At 43.5% G+C, this 16,933-nt stretch overlaps 2 protein-coding genes across 2 annotated transcripts in view; one reads left to right on the top strand and one right to left on the bottom strand.

Moving 5' to 3' along the window:
- The window catches only part of MYBBP1A (MYB binding protein 1a), a 65,772-nt gene extending 63,797 nt beyond the window's left edge, over positions 1-1,975 (bottom strand). The window contains exon 1 of the mRNA XM_035900527.1: positions 1,962-1,975. Within this exon, the coding sequence (XP_035756420.1) occupies positions 1,962-1,975 (14 nt within the window). The remainder of the gene's footprint in view (positions 1-1,961) is intronic.
- Positions 1,976-2,368: 393 nt separating this feature from the next.
- EIF4H (eukaryotic translation initiation factor 4H) lies at positions 2,369-10,643 on the top strand. The gene is made up of 7 exons (XM_035900526.1): positions 2,369-2,398; positions 4,899-5,148; positions 6,137-6,201; positions 6,311-6,410; positions 7,075-7,140; positions 9,018-9,176; positions 9,301-10,643. The coding sequence occupies exons 1-7, from the start codon at positions 2,369-2,371 to the stop codon at positions 9,435-9,437; spliced, it is 807 nt and encodes a 268-aa protein (XP_035756419.1). The 3' UTR covers positions 9,438-10,643.
- Positions 10,644-16,933: the final 6,290 nt, after the last annotated feature.

Below are 16,933 nucleotides of genomic sequence, written 5' to 3'. Positions count from 1 at the left end.
TGTTCCCGCCGGCCCGGAGGCGAGTGGAAGGGGTGATTTAGGGGAGTGCTGGGTCAGAGCCACGGTAGGCCTTGAGGAGCTCCCGTAGGGACGGACTGGAAGATGGGAGGAGGGAGCTTCCCGTGAAGGACTGTGGGGGGGCGAGCCCCCGAGAGCGGGCAGCGTTGTGATGCCTGCGGCGGGGAGGAAATGGGAGGGCTCTGCGGTGCCTCCGCTCGACAGGGCTGCGAGCCGCCGTCCTGTGCTACCTGGGGCTCCGGCCTCTGACTCTGGATCTCTGACCCTTAGGAATAAGGCTTGTGTCGTCTCTGTTTCTTTGCTGGAGAGGGAGATCCTTTGCATGTAAGAGAGGAACTACAAAAGCAATAACCGGCGGTTGTGAAGTTTGTCTTGTATCAGGTTAGGAAGATGCAATTAGTAATTGACTTTCTTGAAGGTTCGTGTCACATAAGCTTCTGGGTGTGCTAAAATAAAGCAGTAGGCATAAAACTATGAAATAAACTGTGTTTGCAAACGAATCTTAACGAGTATGCTACTTAATAATCTAATCTTCCAGGATATGTTTCCTGATCAAGTGTTCTTGTCCTTCTCTGTTCTTAGAGGAATGAATCAGTTCCACTCCAGACTGTCTAGGCAGCAGGGAGGAGCTGCTACTGAGGTTGTAACAGGAGTTAAGTTTTCTTGTCTCTGGAAACACTAACACCTAAGCTTTATAAACTCGTTCTTATGCATGGATACCCTTTGTGTCTAAAGAAGAGATGTCCCAGAGCAAACGGATGATGTAGCCACTTACAATTATGTTATTTCTTAAATTCTGCAACAAATAGCCTTGACAGAAGCCTAAAGTGGCACTCATAATAAATTCAGGTGTTACTATTCAGTCTGCCTTAGTCAATGTAGGCACATTCTATGAAGTAATAAAATTAAAATGTTGCTTTCATATTCAGATTTCTTTAGTAGAGTACTTGAACTTTCTCTCAGGCAAGGTGTGGGTACTTGTTTTGGTGAACTAATGGTGTCCTGCTGATTAGTAGATGCCTTTGCAGATGAGAAAATGTACTTGTTCTGAGTTAGCTGTAGTTTTCAGCCTCAGATGCTGCTAATATTAGAGCGCAACTTGTACTTGCATCTAATTTATCAGTATTACTAGTAAGTTACTAACAGCTAATTCACAATTTCAGACTTTGACAGGTCTCTGTGCTTTGTATAAAGTCCCATAATATGTGTTGTGTAATGAAAACATGACTGTTTTTCTTGAAGGTTCTGATTAAAGATTCCCATGTTAACTTAAAGTGACTCCTCATTTTTAGGTACTCCAGGACTGTTGGATTAGTGTAAACTCAGTTGAGATATAATAGTTTTTGTGGAAGTTGCGTTTTGCGTAACCTTTGGTCTGTATACAGAGCAAGCATAGGATTTAAGTGTGACAGGTAGAAAACAATAGTTGCCAACAAGTTCTAACATATGTAAAATACCTGCCTCTTTGTCATACTTTTCAAAATTATGGTGGTAGAGCAACAATATGACTGTGGCGTGTTGAGATGGGGGATTTTGCTAATGCACTGATTAAGAGAGCTGAAGCATACTATGGCATGCAGAAGTCACTTTATTCCAGATGAGGAACATGCTGCTGACTTTGCTAACAAAAGGCTTACTAGAAAAGCTTTTTGCTAAGTGTTCTGGAGCCTAAAATTTGTCACAGAAAGCTGTACTGAAGCATACTGAGGCCTAGTTGAAACTTTCTGAACATCTGTAGAGCTTCTCGAAGTTGGAGGGAACTGAGTATGTATGAATATCGACTTGCTGGTAGGCTGTTTACTTAGGTGTGGCTTTAACCACTGGGCTTAATAATGCTGGACACCTTACTCAAAGGTTAAGATTCATCTGCTGACGTAAGCAAAAGCAAGTGAAAATGGTGAGCTAGTCTTTATCCTTCTGATGTTTTGGATCCTGTGTCTTACCATTTAGTGTTCATGTCTCCTAATCTTTAGGTTTGGGTAAGCTTTTTATTGAGGACATCTAATGCTTACTGTAGAGATGTACTGGATTGCTTGAATAAATTGGGTATGTGTTTAGAGTTGTGGTCTTGGAGATTCTCAACAACACTTGCATCCTGCTGAGCCTTATGTGCCTCTGGTAAAGCACCAGCATTGGAATCCAGTTAGGTTGTTGTCTCTGTGCTGTGCACAAAGATAAATACCGAACTATTGTTTTGCTCTTTAGTGAAAGGCTATTAAACTCAAATACAAGCTTTCATAATACTCTTTGTTTTGAACTTTTGACAGATCTTGTTTTCTGGAGAGAATAACTAATCTTTCTAAAAGAGTAGCTTCAAAATGACAAATTGGTTGTTCCCCATTATGGCCCTATGGTGTCATTTAACTCAGGCTACCAAAAAGTATGTCTAATTATAGGGATATTTGCTTCTGCATTTTCTAGAAATAAGCTTTCCTCTTTAGCTTTCTGCTTTGTTTTTATGAAAAAGAAATCAAATAGTTGTCTCTCAGATTCCCACATTAAGATGACATAATTATTACCTCGTCGTATCTGAGCAAAAGTTATACTGCGCAGGAAATGCGTTACCCAGTTCAATTAGTTCAAGAGATGTTTTTAATTATAGTTGACTTTTGTCCTATTTTGTTACAAATGAGAGCATCTTCTTTCAATCTCATTGTTTGGTTACTGAAGTCAGCTTTTTAAATTATTATTATTTCACTGTTTCAGTGTTGAAAATACGTAGGGAAGTGCAGGAACAGTTTTTTTTGTGTTTCTCTGCCTGGATTCTGTTGGAAACCAAGTTTGGAACCTAGTTATTCATCATTCCTATTCTTCAAATGGAAACTAAAATACCAAATATAGAGTTATATATTTGATAACTGAGGTCTTAATGGATCAAATTCAAAAAGAACGCTTCCATTTTCTGACTTAATATCAGTCAGGATTGCACAATAGGGCATGGATTTCCATACACACACTCCATGAAGTTCTGGTATGCTATGGTAGAAAGGTTTGTCTGTAGCACAAAAAATTCTTTTGGGGATTGCAGCTTGAGGGTGTGGTTTCAGAAGCAGCTCAAATTGATCTGAGTAGAGGTTGCTGTTGAAAGCTGCAGTTTGAGTCCTTGCTTTCGTTTTCCTTCCCAACTTGGCACCAGGGCTCTTTGCTGTCCGTATCACAGTGTTGATATGGCTGAGAATTCAACTTTAGGGTGAATTTTCAGGTGAATCAGCTTACTGAACCAGATGACTGGCAGTCTAAGGAACATGGGTGAGAATGTGTAGAAGGAAGGTACTCTCCTTTTGAACTCAGCCTAAGCAATTTTTATGTTCCTGTAGAACATAAAAAATAAGATTTTTTTTGGCAGCAAATTAAATATATGGTATTTTAATAGCTGTTTGTAAGGCCATAGATGAGAATTACAGAGTTGTGGAACTGTTTGTGCATATCATAGAATTCTTTAGAAGAGCTTTCTTGGAGTTCCTCCTTAAAACTTAGTCTTGTGACTAAAGTTAATTCTGCTATACATACACAGCACTTCAACTATAGCAGCTTTACTTCTCAAGTATGTTTTTGACTGTCTTGTTCATGAGACAAAGGCAGATGAGGAATATTGACAAAAAAGCTAAAATATGAACCTGGGTGGACACTAATTAAAGATATGTGGGTTGTGATTTTAAGTACATTTAGCAGCATGCTGATAGTGTCGGTGACAATTCCTGCACAGAGCTGCTACCATAAAAAGGCTCAAATGACAGGCTTACCTAGAAAGAGTTAAGGGGCATTCAAGATTTCTGCATTATCTGATTCATTAGTAAGAAAATATTTATTCTGGAATGAAAAAAAGGCAGACAAGTACATTGCTTGCCCAATGGATTTTCTGGCTACATGCAACCAGTCAGAATAAAAGGAAATAATAAAATCATTTGACCTTCTGTATTTTAGGATAGGACTCTGCAGGAATCTAATTAGTCCATGTCACACTAGTGAATCCTGCTTTGGTACAGTTTGTGTTCCACCATGCATTTGAATGCACAGTGGGGGAAAGGGAGCAGACATGAACGAAGCCCAGTAAAGTGTTGAAGAGAACATGGGCAGTGTAGTAGGTAGGCATCTCAAGTGAAAGCCAAAGATTGCATAGGTGGGGCAAGTGGCGTTGGCATCCTGTGTTCTAGAAGTACAGGAGCTGTAACTTGAAGTTGCTTTGTGTCCACAGTACAAATCTTGCTCTCTGTAAGGGAGATCAAAGTTAGCTTTAGACGATTGGGCTCTACGGGAAGTTAGCACACAGATGTGTTACATGAACACAGCAAAGAATTCGGCCGGTACAGTCTAGCTCCTCAGCGACCAATGCCAATAGCCTGAACTGAGACTGAGGAAAAAGATAGGAAAAGACAACCTTGCTTACCTCAGTCTGTAATTCATGAGACACAAAGGAAGAAGTAAACATCCAAATAGCACTGAAATTGGTTTCTGCCTTAGAATGCCTTGCTCAACCAAGGGGTTTTTGTGTTCAATTCAAAGCATTCCAGTCCAGATACCTGACAGTTATGGCAATAACTTCAGAATTAGGAGAAGATATTTCTGTTAAGCTAAATGCTGCTGAAATAGTTTAGATGATTGTGGAGAGGATGTTGATAATACGCTATTTGGTCAAAAGCCTTGGATCCAGCTTAATTTTGGAATAAGCTGATGAGGCTGTGCCATGCAAATATTTCTTCACTGTTTTGAGGAGGGGACAGTAGAGAACCTTACACTGCTTTTATTAATGGATTGTGGGATGAGAAAGAAGTTCACTCATCACCTTGTTATGGAGTTCACCTGTAATGTAGAAATGTAGAAAAACTAACCAAAATTGTGGAAAGATCCAGTTCCAAAAAGTCAAAACAGCACCTGAGTAGTGCTATGTACTGTATTACTGGCTGTGTTGGGAATCAAGTTCCAGAGACACTGTGCCTTCTTTCAACAGGTCTCGTGGTGGTGGTCTTGGTTCCCGCAAACAGAAAGAGCTGCCAACAGAGCCCCCTTTCACAGCATATGTGGGAAATCTACCCTTCAACACCGTTCAAGGAGACATAGATGCCATCTTCAAGGATCTCAGTGTAAGGAGTGTACGACTAGTCAGAGACAAGGAGACAGACAAATTTAAAGGTGAGTGTTCAGAGCTGTTTGAGTTGTAGATGGCTAACTGGTAGGAGAAAATGAGGTACTTCTAAAGACACTTTAATGGGGTTTTCAGTCCCTACTGTTAGCTTGTGGATCTGCATTTGGTTTTTTCTGTTGACTTATGCAGGTTTCTCATTTATTTAACAAATAAACATCTCATTTGAATGGATTTATTGTTACTTCCATCATCTTAAGATACAAACAAACCTGAGTGACAGGAGTCAGTACTTGCCCTGCTATAAAAGCACTTTCTCAAATGTTGTTTGTCTTCTATGAATTGAAACAAAGCTGAAGTGTCTGACCCACCTAAGCTCCATAACCTTAAGTGTTGAATACATACACAAGCATTAGTTCAGAGGACTCGCATTGCTTCAGTTCTGTGGGGTTTTTAGTAGACAGGGAGAAGAAGCAAGTAGATAAGCCATTCAAACAGTAGTTTTAGAGGGTACAGATCCAACTGGAATTGGCCAGTGGAAAGGCAGTATATTTGTAAGTTACTTTTAGGGGAGAAAGAGGTTTAACTCGGGTGACAGAGGGTCTTGGAAAAGGAGTAAGTTCACTAAATGATGTGATGACACAAAATTAGATGGCTGGCCAAGCAGGTACTTCAGCTTCTTGTTTAAAAATAGTGGTAACCAAATGTCTGTATTCAGCTAAATAACTGTCTAAAGGCATAGATCAAATCTAATCTGTAATGAGAACCCTACAGTAAAGGGAATTAATCGGACTCTTAGCATTCACGTAGTGCCCATACAGATTTCTATTTTGGGATTTGTTCCCATCATTAACAGGCATAGGTAAATGCATTCATTGGTAGTGATATTTGGTTTCTGAGTTGTGCACGTCTTGCACTTACCATATCATAGCTCATGTTTGAAAGAGAAGGAAGGCTGTTAGCAGATAGGCAGGAAGAATAGCTTCTTACAAAGACCTTTTAAAGTGCTGTTATTAACTTGTGAGGTTCTTCTTACAGGATTTTGTTACGTAGAGTTCGATGAGGTGGAGTCACTCAAGGAAGCTCTTACGTTTGATGGTGCAGTAAGTATACTTGCAATTAATTTGTGAAATAAAAAGATAAGCACAAGTCTCAAACTCCTTGGAAGCCCACATGGTACATTCTGAAGAGATTCTCCCCTTTATTTAACAGCTTTTGGGTGATCGATCACTCCGAGTGGACATAGCAGAAGGCAGAAAACAGGATAAAGGTGGCTTTGGCTTCAGAAAAGGTGGCGGGCCTGATGACAGAGGTGACTTCCATTTTTCTGAATAGCTTCTTAAATATAATAGTTGTAGTTATGACTTGTGGTGCTAACTAATGCTAAGGCAAGGCATGCAAGTAAATGTGAAAATCACGTAGGAAGGAGAAATTTTATGTGTGTGTACACATTTCTAACCTAACTGCTGCTGCTCCTGAAATGTGTGGAATAGATGTGCTTTGTGTCCAAAAGCTGAGTATGTTGTTACTCCTAGCCCAGGAAGTGAGACCAATACCCCTAGTAATGTACAGTGTCTTGCAGAGGACAATCTGCCTAACAGTCTGATCTGCTACTATTTTATTACGATGTAAGAAAAGTGAGTAAGTTACGTAAGCACAAGTAGACAAATACTTATTTTGGACTATCTCCTGTTCCAATGTACAAACAGGCTTTGCTGTAGTTGAAGCTTAACTGAACTAGACTCACTAAAGGGTTCCATTGCATGTGTATTAGAGAAACTTTTCTGACCACTTGTTCTTGGTTAAATTAAACTGACCTTTTGTTCCTATGCAATGGAACTTGGTAGTACCGAAACAAAAGGATTTTCCAGCAGCATGACTTTGGATATTGAAGGACTGAAACTTTGGTTTGGTATCCCCTTGATCAGCCTTTCCCACAGCTTCGGACCTGAACACAATTGTGGCTTTTTTCCTAGGAATGGGAGGAGGTTCCCGAGAATCCAGAGGAGGTGGATGGGATTCCAGAGATGACTTCAATTCTGGTATCAGTATTAACACTTATACAGATAGGCAGCCTAAAAGGCACCGAACTGTTCTCATTTTCATGTCAGCTACATTTGTCCCCATTACTGTTTTGATTGAGTCTACTGTGTGCCAACTTTGGACGTCCTACAGCTGTGGGATTCTTCAGGGGGAATCTTCCGTTGACTTATAACAGAGGAAAGAGTCTCGATTCTAAATTTTATGAAACAATCCTCAATGACAGCATGTTTGTTCAGACGGTGTCTAGGCTTTAAGCATTTCTCAGACATGAGGCCAAGTACACTTCTGAATAGTAGCAGAAACAGACGGATCGTGGAAAAGCTGATATTGTATTCTTTCAGAGCAGAGGCTTTCACCTTCTTAAGGAGATGTGACATCATTATATGTGTATCCCTGAAGCAACTGACTTCTCCAAAGATTTATTAGCGTTCCAAAGCACTTACAAGTACAAAATGTTCCTAAACTTTCAGACCTGTTACAGTAATGCAAGTTGCAGCAAATGAGTTGAGCTCACTGAGTGGAAGGTAGTGATGGAGCCACCGGGTTTGCTCTTGACTTCCAGTCAGATTCTAGCTATTAGAATGCAGCGTGACATTAACACAATTTCTTTTGTCCTCTGAAATCGTGGGTTTGGTCCATTTTCTGATGGGGAGATGCTGGCAAGTGCAACTTTGCAATGTCTGGTCTCTGCGTGAGTGGAATGGACAAAGGAGTGGTAACGAAGTGTGCCCTTGGCACTAGCATGAAACTGAAGCATGGGGCTGGAGAGAGGAAGCTTGCTACAGCGCTGCGCTTAACCTGCCTTCGTAGCTAAGCATTCTGGTGTCATAGCTTTATACCTTTTTTGGCAGCTTCTTCAAATGCAGATGCATTTCAGCTTGTTAGATGCTGGATGAGTGATTTGCAAGCCAGAAGTTTAGCATTTAACTTTCAGTTGCTACAGAAGCTTTTCTTCTCAGGTTGTACAGCCTTGCTCTGGATCAAGTTTTTAAAGATGGTTGTTTGGCACTGAAGTAAGCGACACTTCTGCAACTCTGCCAAATACTAAAGTGGAAAGGAAAATCTCAAATGGGAACAAAACAACTTTCTCTTCCAGACGTCTTCTGAAAAACTGAGTATATTCCCTGTAGGTGTGCTCCTAGCCTTAAGTATCCTCCTCCCGTTGAATGCAGGTGATGGGGGCTTGGAGAGATACTCTAGGGTAGTCACTGGTAAAGGCTGGAACTCTGGACAGTGACAGACGGTTCTTGATTTTTATTTTTTTTTTATACATGAACTGAAGAAATGCAGTCACTTTTGTATTAAAAGTCCGAATTGCTTTTTTACCAGCTCTTTCATCAATCTAGTAAATGCTTGGTCAGTTTATAGTACAGCTGAAAAGCCTTGGGGTTTTGCTCTGTTTTTCAAAGAGACTGTTTTATGACAACTGTGTATTTCGCTATTTTCCCATTTACTCTGCTCCTGCAGATTTCATGCAAAGGCTGTAGCCAGTGTGATCTTCTGACTACAGAAGTGCTCAGGGTACCTCTCGTGTTGTCTCTGAATTCAGCTAACACTGTTAACAATCTGAAGTTTCAGCTGAAGCTCGTATTTTAAGCTCTCTTGATGACCCACTCTCCAACACTCCAATAAGCCTCTAGGTGGATAAAGCAGTTTCTGAACTTGGCATAGTGTATTTGGTTTCGAATGGAATCTGTATGACTCTTCTAGAACACGTTAGAGATCTGTGAAGCAATCTGTCTACAGACAAAGGCTTTCAGTGCATCATCTTGGACAGACAGCAGTGACTTGCAAGGTTTTCCAGTCATCCAGATAAAAATCTAGATTAAAAGTGTTGCAAAATGTGCTCTTTAAATTCATTGTCTTCCGTCTTCAGGATTCAAAGATGATGACTTCTTGGGAGGCCGGGGTAGAGGAACCCGCCCTGGAGACCGGCGACCACCAGGTGCTTCAATGGGAAGTGGTGGCACTGGTCGCTTCAGAGATGGGCCTCCCCTTCGTGGATCTTCCATGGACTTCAGAGAGCCAACAGAAGGTAAACTCCTCACATCTTCTGTAATTCAGTCTTCCTTCATGTAGGAGACTCCTGCTTGCTTTGTCAGGTTAAAGTTAGTATCCTTGACAGACAGATCTTAAAACTTTAATGTGTTTTCTTTCAGAGGAAAGAGCACAGCGACCCCGACTTCAGCTCAAACCTCGAACAGTTGCTACTCCGCTCAATCAAGTAGCCAACCCAAACTCTGCTATCTTCGGTGGAGCCAAGCCCCGAGAGGAAGTAGTAAAAGAGCACGACTGAGTTTGGGGTTGAGAGGGAATGGGGAGGCGGGAGAAAAAGCAAGACAGTACAGAGTGGCTAGCTCTGCTGGAATGTCAACCCTGCAGTTTACCATTCCTGCCATCTGGCATTTGTCCTCTTTGAAACCGAAAACACAGAGCTTGTGAATGCATGTCAGCTGTTAACAAGTGGTTTTTAGTACGTTCTTGGCTTTGCTGTATCTAGTGCCTGCTTTGTGCTGAGTTTCCCTCTTCTGTTTCCTTCCAAGCGGCACAGTTGCCAGTAGATAAGGCAGTGTAGCTGCTTCCACCAGTGTGGAGGTCTCTGGACAAAGGTGCTGCTTCAACTTCTTCCTTTCTGGGTTTGTTTTACTTTAGAAGCACAGGTTAGACTTAGTTATTGCCCTGTATTGTTTCCTTTTACTTCCTCAGTGCTCCTCTTCTGACTTGCATGTCTTGTTCTGTATTGCTGTGGCTCTGAAGAGGAAAACTGGAGAGTCCAGATGAGTTGAACAGAGAAATTTACAGTTCTAACCATGTAGTGAGATACCATTTGTGACAATTGGTGATGGAGTTACTGTGTATAGCAGAGCCCTTTGTAACACTAAGGGGGACAGCTGCCCTTTCACACAGGTTGCCAGGAAGTATCAATTTTATAGATGCAAATAAAATTGGCTGACGAGAACCCTGGTGAATAGGTGGTGGAATCAGTACGGATAAAGCATCTGCCAGCAGACTCTTGCTGGTGGCTGTGTATTGACTTCAAAATGGTATGATACTACACCTCTGCGCTCACGGTTAGGGCTGCAAAGACGTGCCTCTTCGAGCACAACTGCTCACTGGCTCTTTCTGCTTACTTTTTTTTGGGTTTTACATGTTTGGTAAATTTTTAAACGAAGTTTCTACAAATAAAATTGACTTTTTTATTTTTGTTTAAGGAGTGCATACTTTGCCATGCAGTATGTAATCACCATTATCCCCTGTGTTTCCTTGCCCAGTGTTGTAGAGTTTTAAGACCTCTGCTTTCAGAATACCTTGAAAATGGGCAAATTAGAAATCATTCTGCTATAGATTCTCTTCATGTAGAAGTTTGGGTAAAAAGCATCTCTAATTGCTGCGTCTCTCTCTGCTTGAAATGTTTCTTGCCAGTGTTGTGTGGCAGGAGGGAGGGGAGGCTGGAGCAGAAGGAGAGAGGTCATTTATGTTTTAAAAAAAACCACAAAAAACACCTGGATCTACAACACTGAAGTGTGGATATGTCCGATGCTTGAGGAAAAACTTGGGCCCCTAATGCTAGTGCTGACCGCTTTCCGATGCCAGAGCCAGCACGCCAGGGTGCTTGCGGGAGGAGTTTGGAAGCATGGCTGCTTCGCTACCCGCAGCATCGCTGCTAGTAGTGGATTTCTTCCCTAAAAAGTTACCTTTGTAATGTCAGAGTCCCAGCAATTTACAGAACTACTCTTTCCTTCCTTCTGCCTGTCACTTAATCTGCTTCTGAGATAAGAACCATTTGTCTAACACTAATCCTTAATTTAAGACAGACATGCATTTGTGTGGTTGTATTCCAAACCAATAATTGACCTATTTACATCTTCAATGTGGAAAAGATTTTAAGAACAAATTCCCATATAAAAACTCACCTCCAGTCAAGACAGTTGACTTTTAAATGTAAAATCAAAAAAAAAAAAAAGGAAAAGAATTCCAAACACTTAACACATTCTGCTTCATAACAAAGTAAATTTATGGATATGGTATTTTGTGAATGATCTTTTAAATAAAAGAAAACATTAAGTAATATCTAACATTGGTCTTTATTTGAGTCTGCTATAGCATCTTCCCCCCCGTCAGTTTTCAAACATTGTATTAATTTGGAAATTTGCTTCCTTAAATTTTATGGGGAAGCAGTACCAGACCCATTCTTACACAAATCGGGGGGGGAAGGAAAAGATGAAGGGGAGGAGTCTAATCCAAACAAGTGCTGGAACATGCAGGGCACAGCGAAGTATAAACGGTGTGCAAGTGGAAGCTGGGCCTAGGTCTTTGTCCTGTGGCTTCTGAATAACTGCAGTTACCTCGCTGAGGCTGCCAGGCAGAAGTTGGAAGCGTTGTAGCTTAGCTGGTCGTGCAGCTCTCCCTGCCATTTCCCACAGGCCGGGTTTGGCTACCCTCATGGCCAGACTCCCTACCCTGCACAGGGCAAAATGCGCATCCTTCCACTTTGAGTAGTGATGGGTTTCATGTGGAGTCCTTGTGGTATGCCACAGTAAATAGATGCACTTGCTGCTGGCTTGCCCAGCTTCTCCCAACTTTTTCAGCTGCCCCCTTCCCCTCTAGGCATAGCTGGTAACTGTGCCCTGTGTCTTTGAAGTGTACACACGCTGCAGGGCAGGTTAAAAGAGGGAGCCATGTTTTTATTGAGGAAACGAGCGCTGACCTTCCTGCTGGTTTTACTGCTTTCCGTAGCATGAAAGGGTGGAAAGCATTCTTGCCTCCCGGTCGCTCCTTCGCTCTCTCTTCAGACCTGCTCTTCAGCAGCTTGAGCCCAGAGAATCCAAGTCCTGCTCTGGAGCCGCTTGCGGAAGCAGCGGGTGTGCAAGCACCCGACTGCCCTGCGTGAGCCCTAACCTGGGGATATACGTCAGGGCAGGGCTTGCTGGGCGGAGACAGCGGCCCGCAGCTGGGGGCCTGCTCGTAGCTCAACTTTCAGACCTGCTGATGGGGGAAGCAATGATTTCATCGCTGCAAGTAACACTGATTTGTGAGAAAGGGAGGGAGATAGGAAATGGCTCGTCTTAGTCCTATAAATGCTTTTCTGTATCTGCTAATATTTGTTTGGTCAAAGGTTTCCTGCTGGTGAATGCAGCCTAATCCAAATATCATTTAATATCTTTTTTTTTTTTTTTAGTAGCTCTTCGTACACAAACATAAGTGCATTGCCTGGTTTCTTTGGAGCGTTCAGCTTCCCATACGGCTTAGGGTCAGACTCCTCCACTCCTTTTTCTTTTCCCCCCTTCAGAAATGTAATCAATTAACATTTCCCAATACAGAAGCATATCAAGCTAGCTTGTGGCAGTGGTTGACAAAACTATATTTAATAGATGGATGTGGCATTTAAGTTTCGTAGGAGGGAGCAAGATTATTTTTTTCCCCTTCCCACCAGCAAAAAGCAGTTAAGGTTTAATCTGTAATGCTTAATTTTACCTGCAGCTTAACGCTGAGCCTGGCATGGCAAAGCCTAGACCGAGGAGGTTACCAGCCGTGGATCATTCACTTTGTGGCTGTTCGTATTCTCACCAAGTTATTTCTAGTAGCTGTGCAGAGCTTTCTTCAAGCTGGAACTTAAAAAATAGGCAAAATTGAAGTCAGGAGTGCAGCAGACAGGTTTTGGAACTGAAATAGAATTGGGGCGTAGCGCTGCTTTGCTGCTGCAGAAGGCGCTTTGTTGTGTTTCTCCTGCTGGGCTGGGGAAGGCTGGGGTGGTGCCTCTGGAGGAGCTGTGGGACAGCGCAGAAGTCAGCAGCAGGCACCTAACATGCTGCAAAACACCATCGACCACCAAAAAACAAACCCCGCTGAGCTCCCAAGCCCAGGAGCAGTCCTGGGAGAGCAAATCCCAGGGCTCTGATGGCAGCAGCCCAGTGCTGGCACGGGCGCATTGCCAACTCACTGGGCCGTCCAAGTCTGTAGCAGTGTCCGAGGGGGCTCTGAGCTTGTGGTCGTGGATGTTGCTCTGATGGCTGAGGAAAGAGGTGGAGGAGCGTTGGCATTTTCAATGATGGGCTGGTGATAGAATCAAGTTAAATTGCCGCCCTCGGGGGTGGCTTGCTTGCCTTCCAAAAGTAGCAACAAGTTGTTAACTGACGGCTGAGATGCCCTGGCACTACTGAACCGGTCTCCAGTGCTGACCATGAATTTCTGAAGTTCTGCTGGGTGTCCAGCGCTGGCTGTGACAGAGAGTGACTGTGGCCAAGACTTGCTGTCCCAGGGCGGTTTTTGATGATGCTGATATTTTTGAACTTGTTTTAGGAATTGTCTTACAGTTTCAGTCCTGACTTTAGCGTGTAGCATAGTGGGAGCATTTGCTGCCTGTAGTATCAGCTGCTGACTCGTCTTCAGAAAAGACGATAATATCTTGAGAATTTTAGAGCAAGTCCTGTGATACTACAGCCCCTCCTTTTCGTAGGAAAGATTTAATAATAAAGCTAGCAAGTTTCGAAAGGCGCATGCAAACCCTTTCATCAGAGCGCTCACCTGTAGCAACTTGCAGAGCAACCCTCGTCCCTCTGACTGCTCTGAACAGGGCTGCTTGGAGGGGCTTCTCCAGGAATCCCCTGGTCACCTGGAGCATATTTTGGACAGAGGCTGCGTGTGTTGAGTCTGCTCCAAGCAGCGCAGTTTGAAGCCAGGCACGGGTCTCTGGTTTTCCACATTCCTTCTCAGAGCATGGAAGTACATCCCGTGGTTACTCATGCTGGCTTGCAGAAAGAACACGGGCAATAAACTGTTAACTGTGAGCATCTTCAAACCGGTGTTAAACGTATGTTTATACATTCTGATGGTTTCTGTGTTTCGCTGCCAGATGAGAGCGAAGGCTCTGAAGGAATGGGGCTGTCCGTGTACCCTGGTGGATTCTAGCACAGAATCCATTACCTTTGTAGTTCTCAAGGGCACTTCTCTGGGCTGGATTCTTGGGATGCAATTTTGTAGCTGATGCTTGTCTTATATATTCAGAAAGGGGGGGTTCTGTGGCTGAAGAGAAGTCCGGTTTCCAGCTGAGATTGGAATTTTCTAATCTGGTGGCTGAACCCCTCCTCTCAAATGCCACTTACCCACTGCGGGATTTCACGGAATCGAGTGTATTTGCAGTGGCAGAGGGCAACCTTTTATCGAGTGCATACATTTTATCTCTATAGTCTGCGATTTATTCTGTTGTTTGTGGTACCACTCACTGTATCCATATTAAACCGAACCGATGTGAAGCATTTCAAAAGGTGTCATCATATTCTTTGACCTTGCTTTCTGAAAGGATTTAACCCTTCCGCGCCAGACACTTGACTCGCAAGCCTGATGCGCACCAGTAATAGCAATATCCTGATGATGCTGCGTGTTCTGGTCTAACTGGAGCTAGAGGTGTACAGCTTGCGCCTATCCTGTGCATTAGGGATTGCAAGGGAGCTTTGCTGGTTCCTGCCCGTGTCTGCTCACTTAAGCTTAGATGGGTGCAAGAAACAGGAGGTGGGGTCCCAGTTGCCCATGCAGTGTCACGGTGTGCGTGTGGTGTCGCTGTTTCTAGGTCATAAGACCATGTTCCTCATCTTGCTGTAGCTGTTTGGGTGACTACATGTAAAGCATTTTATGGTTTCCTTTTCCATAGCTGCAACGACTCTGTTACGTGACATCGCCTGCTCAACGGCAGGTTAATTTTAACATCCGCCTCCCTCATTTCTGTCCCCTTTGCAGCAAAGTGCGTCCAAGGGCTTTAAGGACCTTCAGTGCTGTCACAGGAACAACCTGCTTACCTGTAAGCTCACAAAATCTTGGGAAGAGCTCTAGAGTACTCCAGGGTTGATGTTTTGGGTATGTTATTGCCGGGAACGCTGCCACCACCTTTCCACCCAGTAGGTTTCAGCCAGGTTAGTGCTCAGCAGGGTAGGGATTTGCTTCCTACTCTGAGGTTGTTTTGTTTGTGTCGCCGTGCTCCCAAGATCTGCCTCTTTCTTTTAAATAAACCAAAAATCACTGAGTACCTCTATAAAACCCCTGCAAAATCTGTACTGTAATGATTCTGTATAATTTGTATTGCTGTAATAAAAAAATCAAATAAAATCAAATCAAATAAAAACCTTCTAGGGTTTTGTGTTCAAATTTAAGAATTGTGGTGCCTGAGCAGGATAAGAACAGGAAGAAGCTTTACAGCGCCATAGGGATGTACAGGATTAGTCTTTGCAAACCTTACTTGGCCAAATTTTTGTACAGCACCCAGAAATCCTGGCTGTGAGCTGTCTTTCCACTGGGTGGTAGCAGCCTGTATCTTCAGCTGTAACGGAGCTGCTTTCGGTTTCAGCTGGGTGAGATCAGATTTGCAGTGGGGCGTGCAGCTGGGGCAGGGGAGGAGGAGGCACTTCCCCTTTAGCTGGGGAAATGCTCACACAGCTACAGCCAAGAGGAAAGCCATTTCTTGGCCGGTACAAAAATGTGCTTGCACTACTTTAGCGTGTCAGAAAATTTCCTCCAAGATGTGGCTTTCATTAAAGCTGCTGTGAAAATTTGGCAAAACAAAGACTTGGTGGCTGGGATGAGCCATGCTTGTTTTGGGCCCAAAGCAAGGGGGGCTTAAATGCTGGTCTCCTGCGAAGTAAGCAACACTTGGCTTGCAACGCTCAGGAGGAGAAAGCCTGTTGGAGCTCAGAAACCTTTCCTCTAAGCTTTCAGCATTGGGTGTGTTTCTGCAGAAGGGTCAGGGTTAGCTGATGCGTTGATGTCTAATCGTTGTTTCACTGAGAATTTCTCATCAGCTTTAGTCATAACACCTGGTTCCAGCAAAACCAGCTGGTCTTTGCACAGACCCCACCTTTACGGGAAAGGATGTAAACCAGTCCCCAGGGCATTCAGCCTCCCAGCCCCTACAGGTAAGCTGGGGGGTGGAAGATGGAGCCTGAGGACCTCTCTGAGCCCAAAGAAGATAAAAGCGTGATGCTCCTCTGTCTTTGACCTTTTCTCAGACCAGAAATGGTTTCCAGCTGCAGGTCTAGATGGGGCACAGGGGTTACAGGCAGGAGAGGACAGGCAGAGGGTAGAGCCTGGTATCCCAAGCGGGCTTTGGTGCCTGAGGGGTTATTGGGGGGGTCCTGGCCTCCCGAAGAGCAGAACTCATGGTTATGTTGGTAGGTGCTTGGAGTGGGGTTTCTCATCCTAAACCCCTACATCAAGCCCTCCTCCTGAGAAATATAAAGAAGGGAGATGGTATCTACACAGTGGTGTGTGTTACTGCAGTAATTACCTTCTAATCAAAGTTAGAAATGAAGGTGGGTGGCCTCTCAAGAGGACTGGTGTATTCAAAGGGCATCGCTCTACCCAAGAGCTGTGGTAGCACCTTGGGCACAGCAACAGCTTCTACCTGCTCGAGAGAGGCTGAGCCATCAGCGTGTCGGTCCGGGTCGTAATTGGGGGCCTTTGCTACAGCCCATGGCAACGGTGGCAACGTCCGTGTGGTGGCAGTGAGTCATCTCTGAAGCTGTGTGACCCATCAGAGAACCTGTAAGCAAACACGTGGCACCTTTTTAGCAGCGCCTGTTCCTAATGAAAGATATCTCTGATGTGAGAGGCAAACTGTAATTGCCTCCAGCACATTCAGAGCATCAGTTCTGCTACAGACAACTCTTGTGTAAAGCTTCTGCTGTCAGCTTATGTTTAAATATGTAAAAAAAAAAACTGCTAGAAAGCCCCTAATAAGCTACTTCATAGCTAAGACCCCTGCTAGAAATGCCAGTTTTGTAGCAACTTTTAGCAGTCGTTTCT

This window comes from Egretta garzetta, unplaced genomic scaffold (genome assembly GCF_000687185.1).
Source record: "Egretta garzetta isolate BGI_Z169 unplaced genomic scaffold, ASM68718v1 scaffold108, whole genome shotgun sequence".
NCBI classification, from domain to species: Eukaryota; Metazoa; Chordata; class Aves; order Pelecaniformes; family Ardeidae; genus Egretta; species Egretta garzetta.
Note: the sequence above shows the minus strand (reverse complement) of the source record. Positions and strands in the feature narration are given on the sequence as shown.

Coding starts and splice junctions, on each gene's coding strand:
- EIF4H (XM_035900526.1), top strand. CDS start 2,369: ATGGTGTCATTTAACTCAGGCTACCAAAAA. Junction 2,399..4,898: donor TTAACTCAGGCTACCAAAAA/GTATGTCTAATT, acceptor GCACCTGAGTAG/TGCTATGTACTGTATTACTG. Junction 7,141..9,017: donor CAGAGATGACTTCAATTCTG/GTATCAGTATTA, acceptor TTCCGTCTTCAG/GATTCAAAGATGATGACTTC.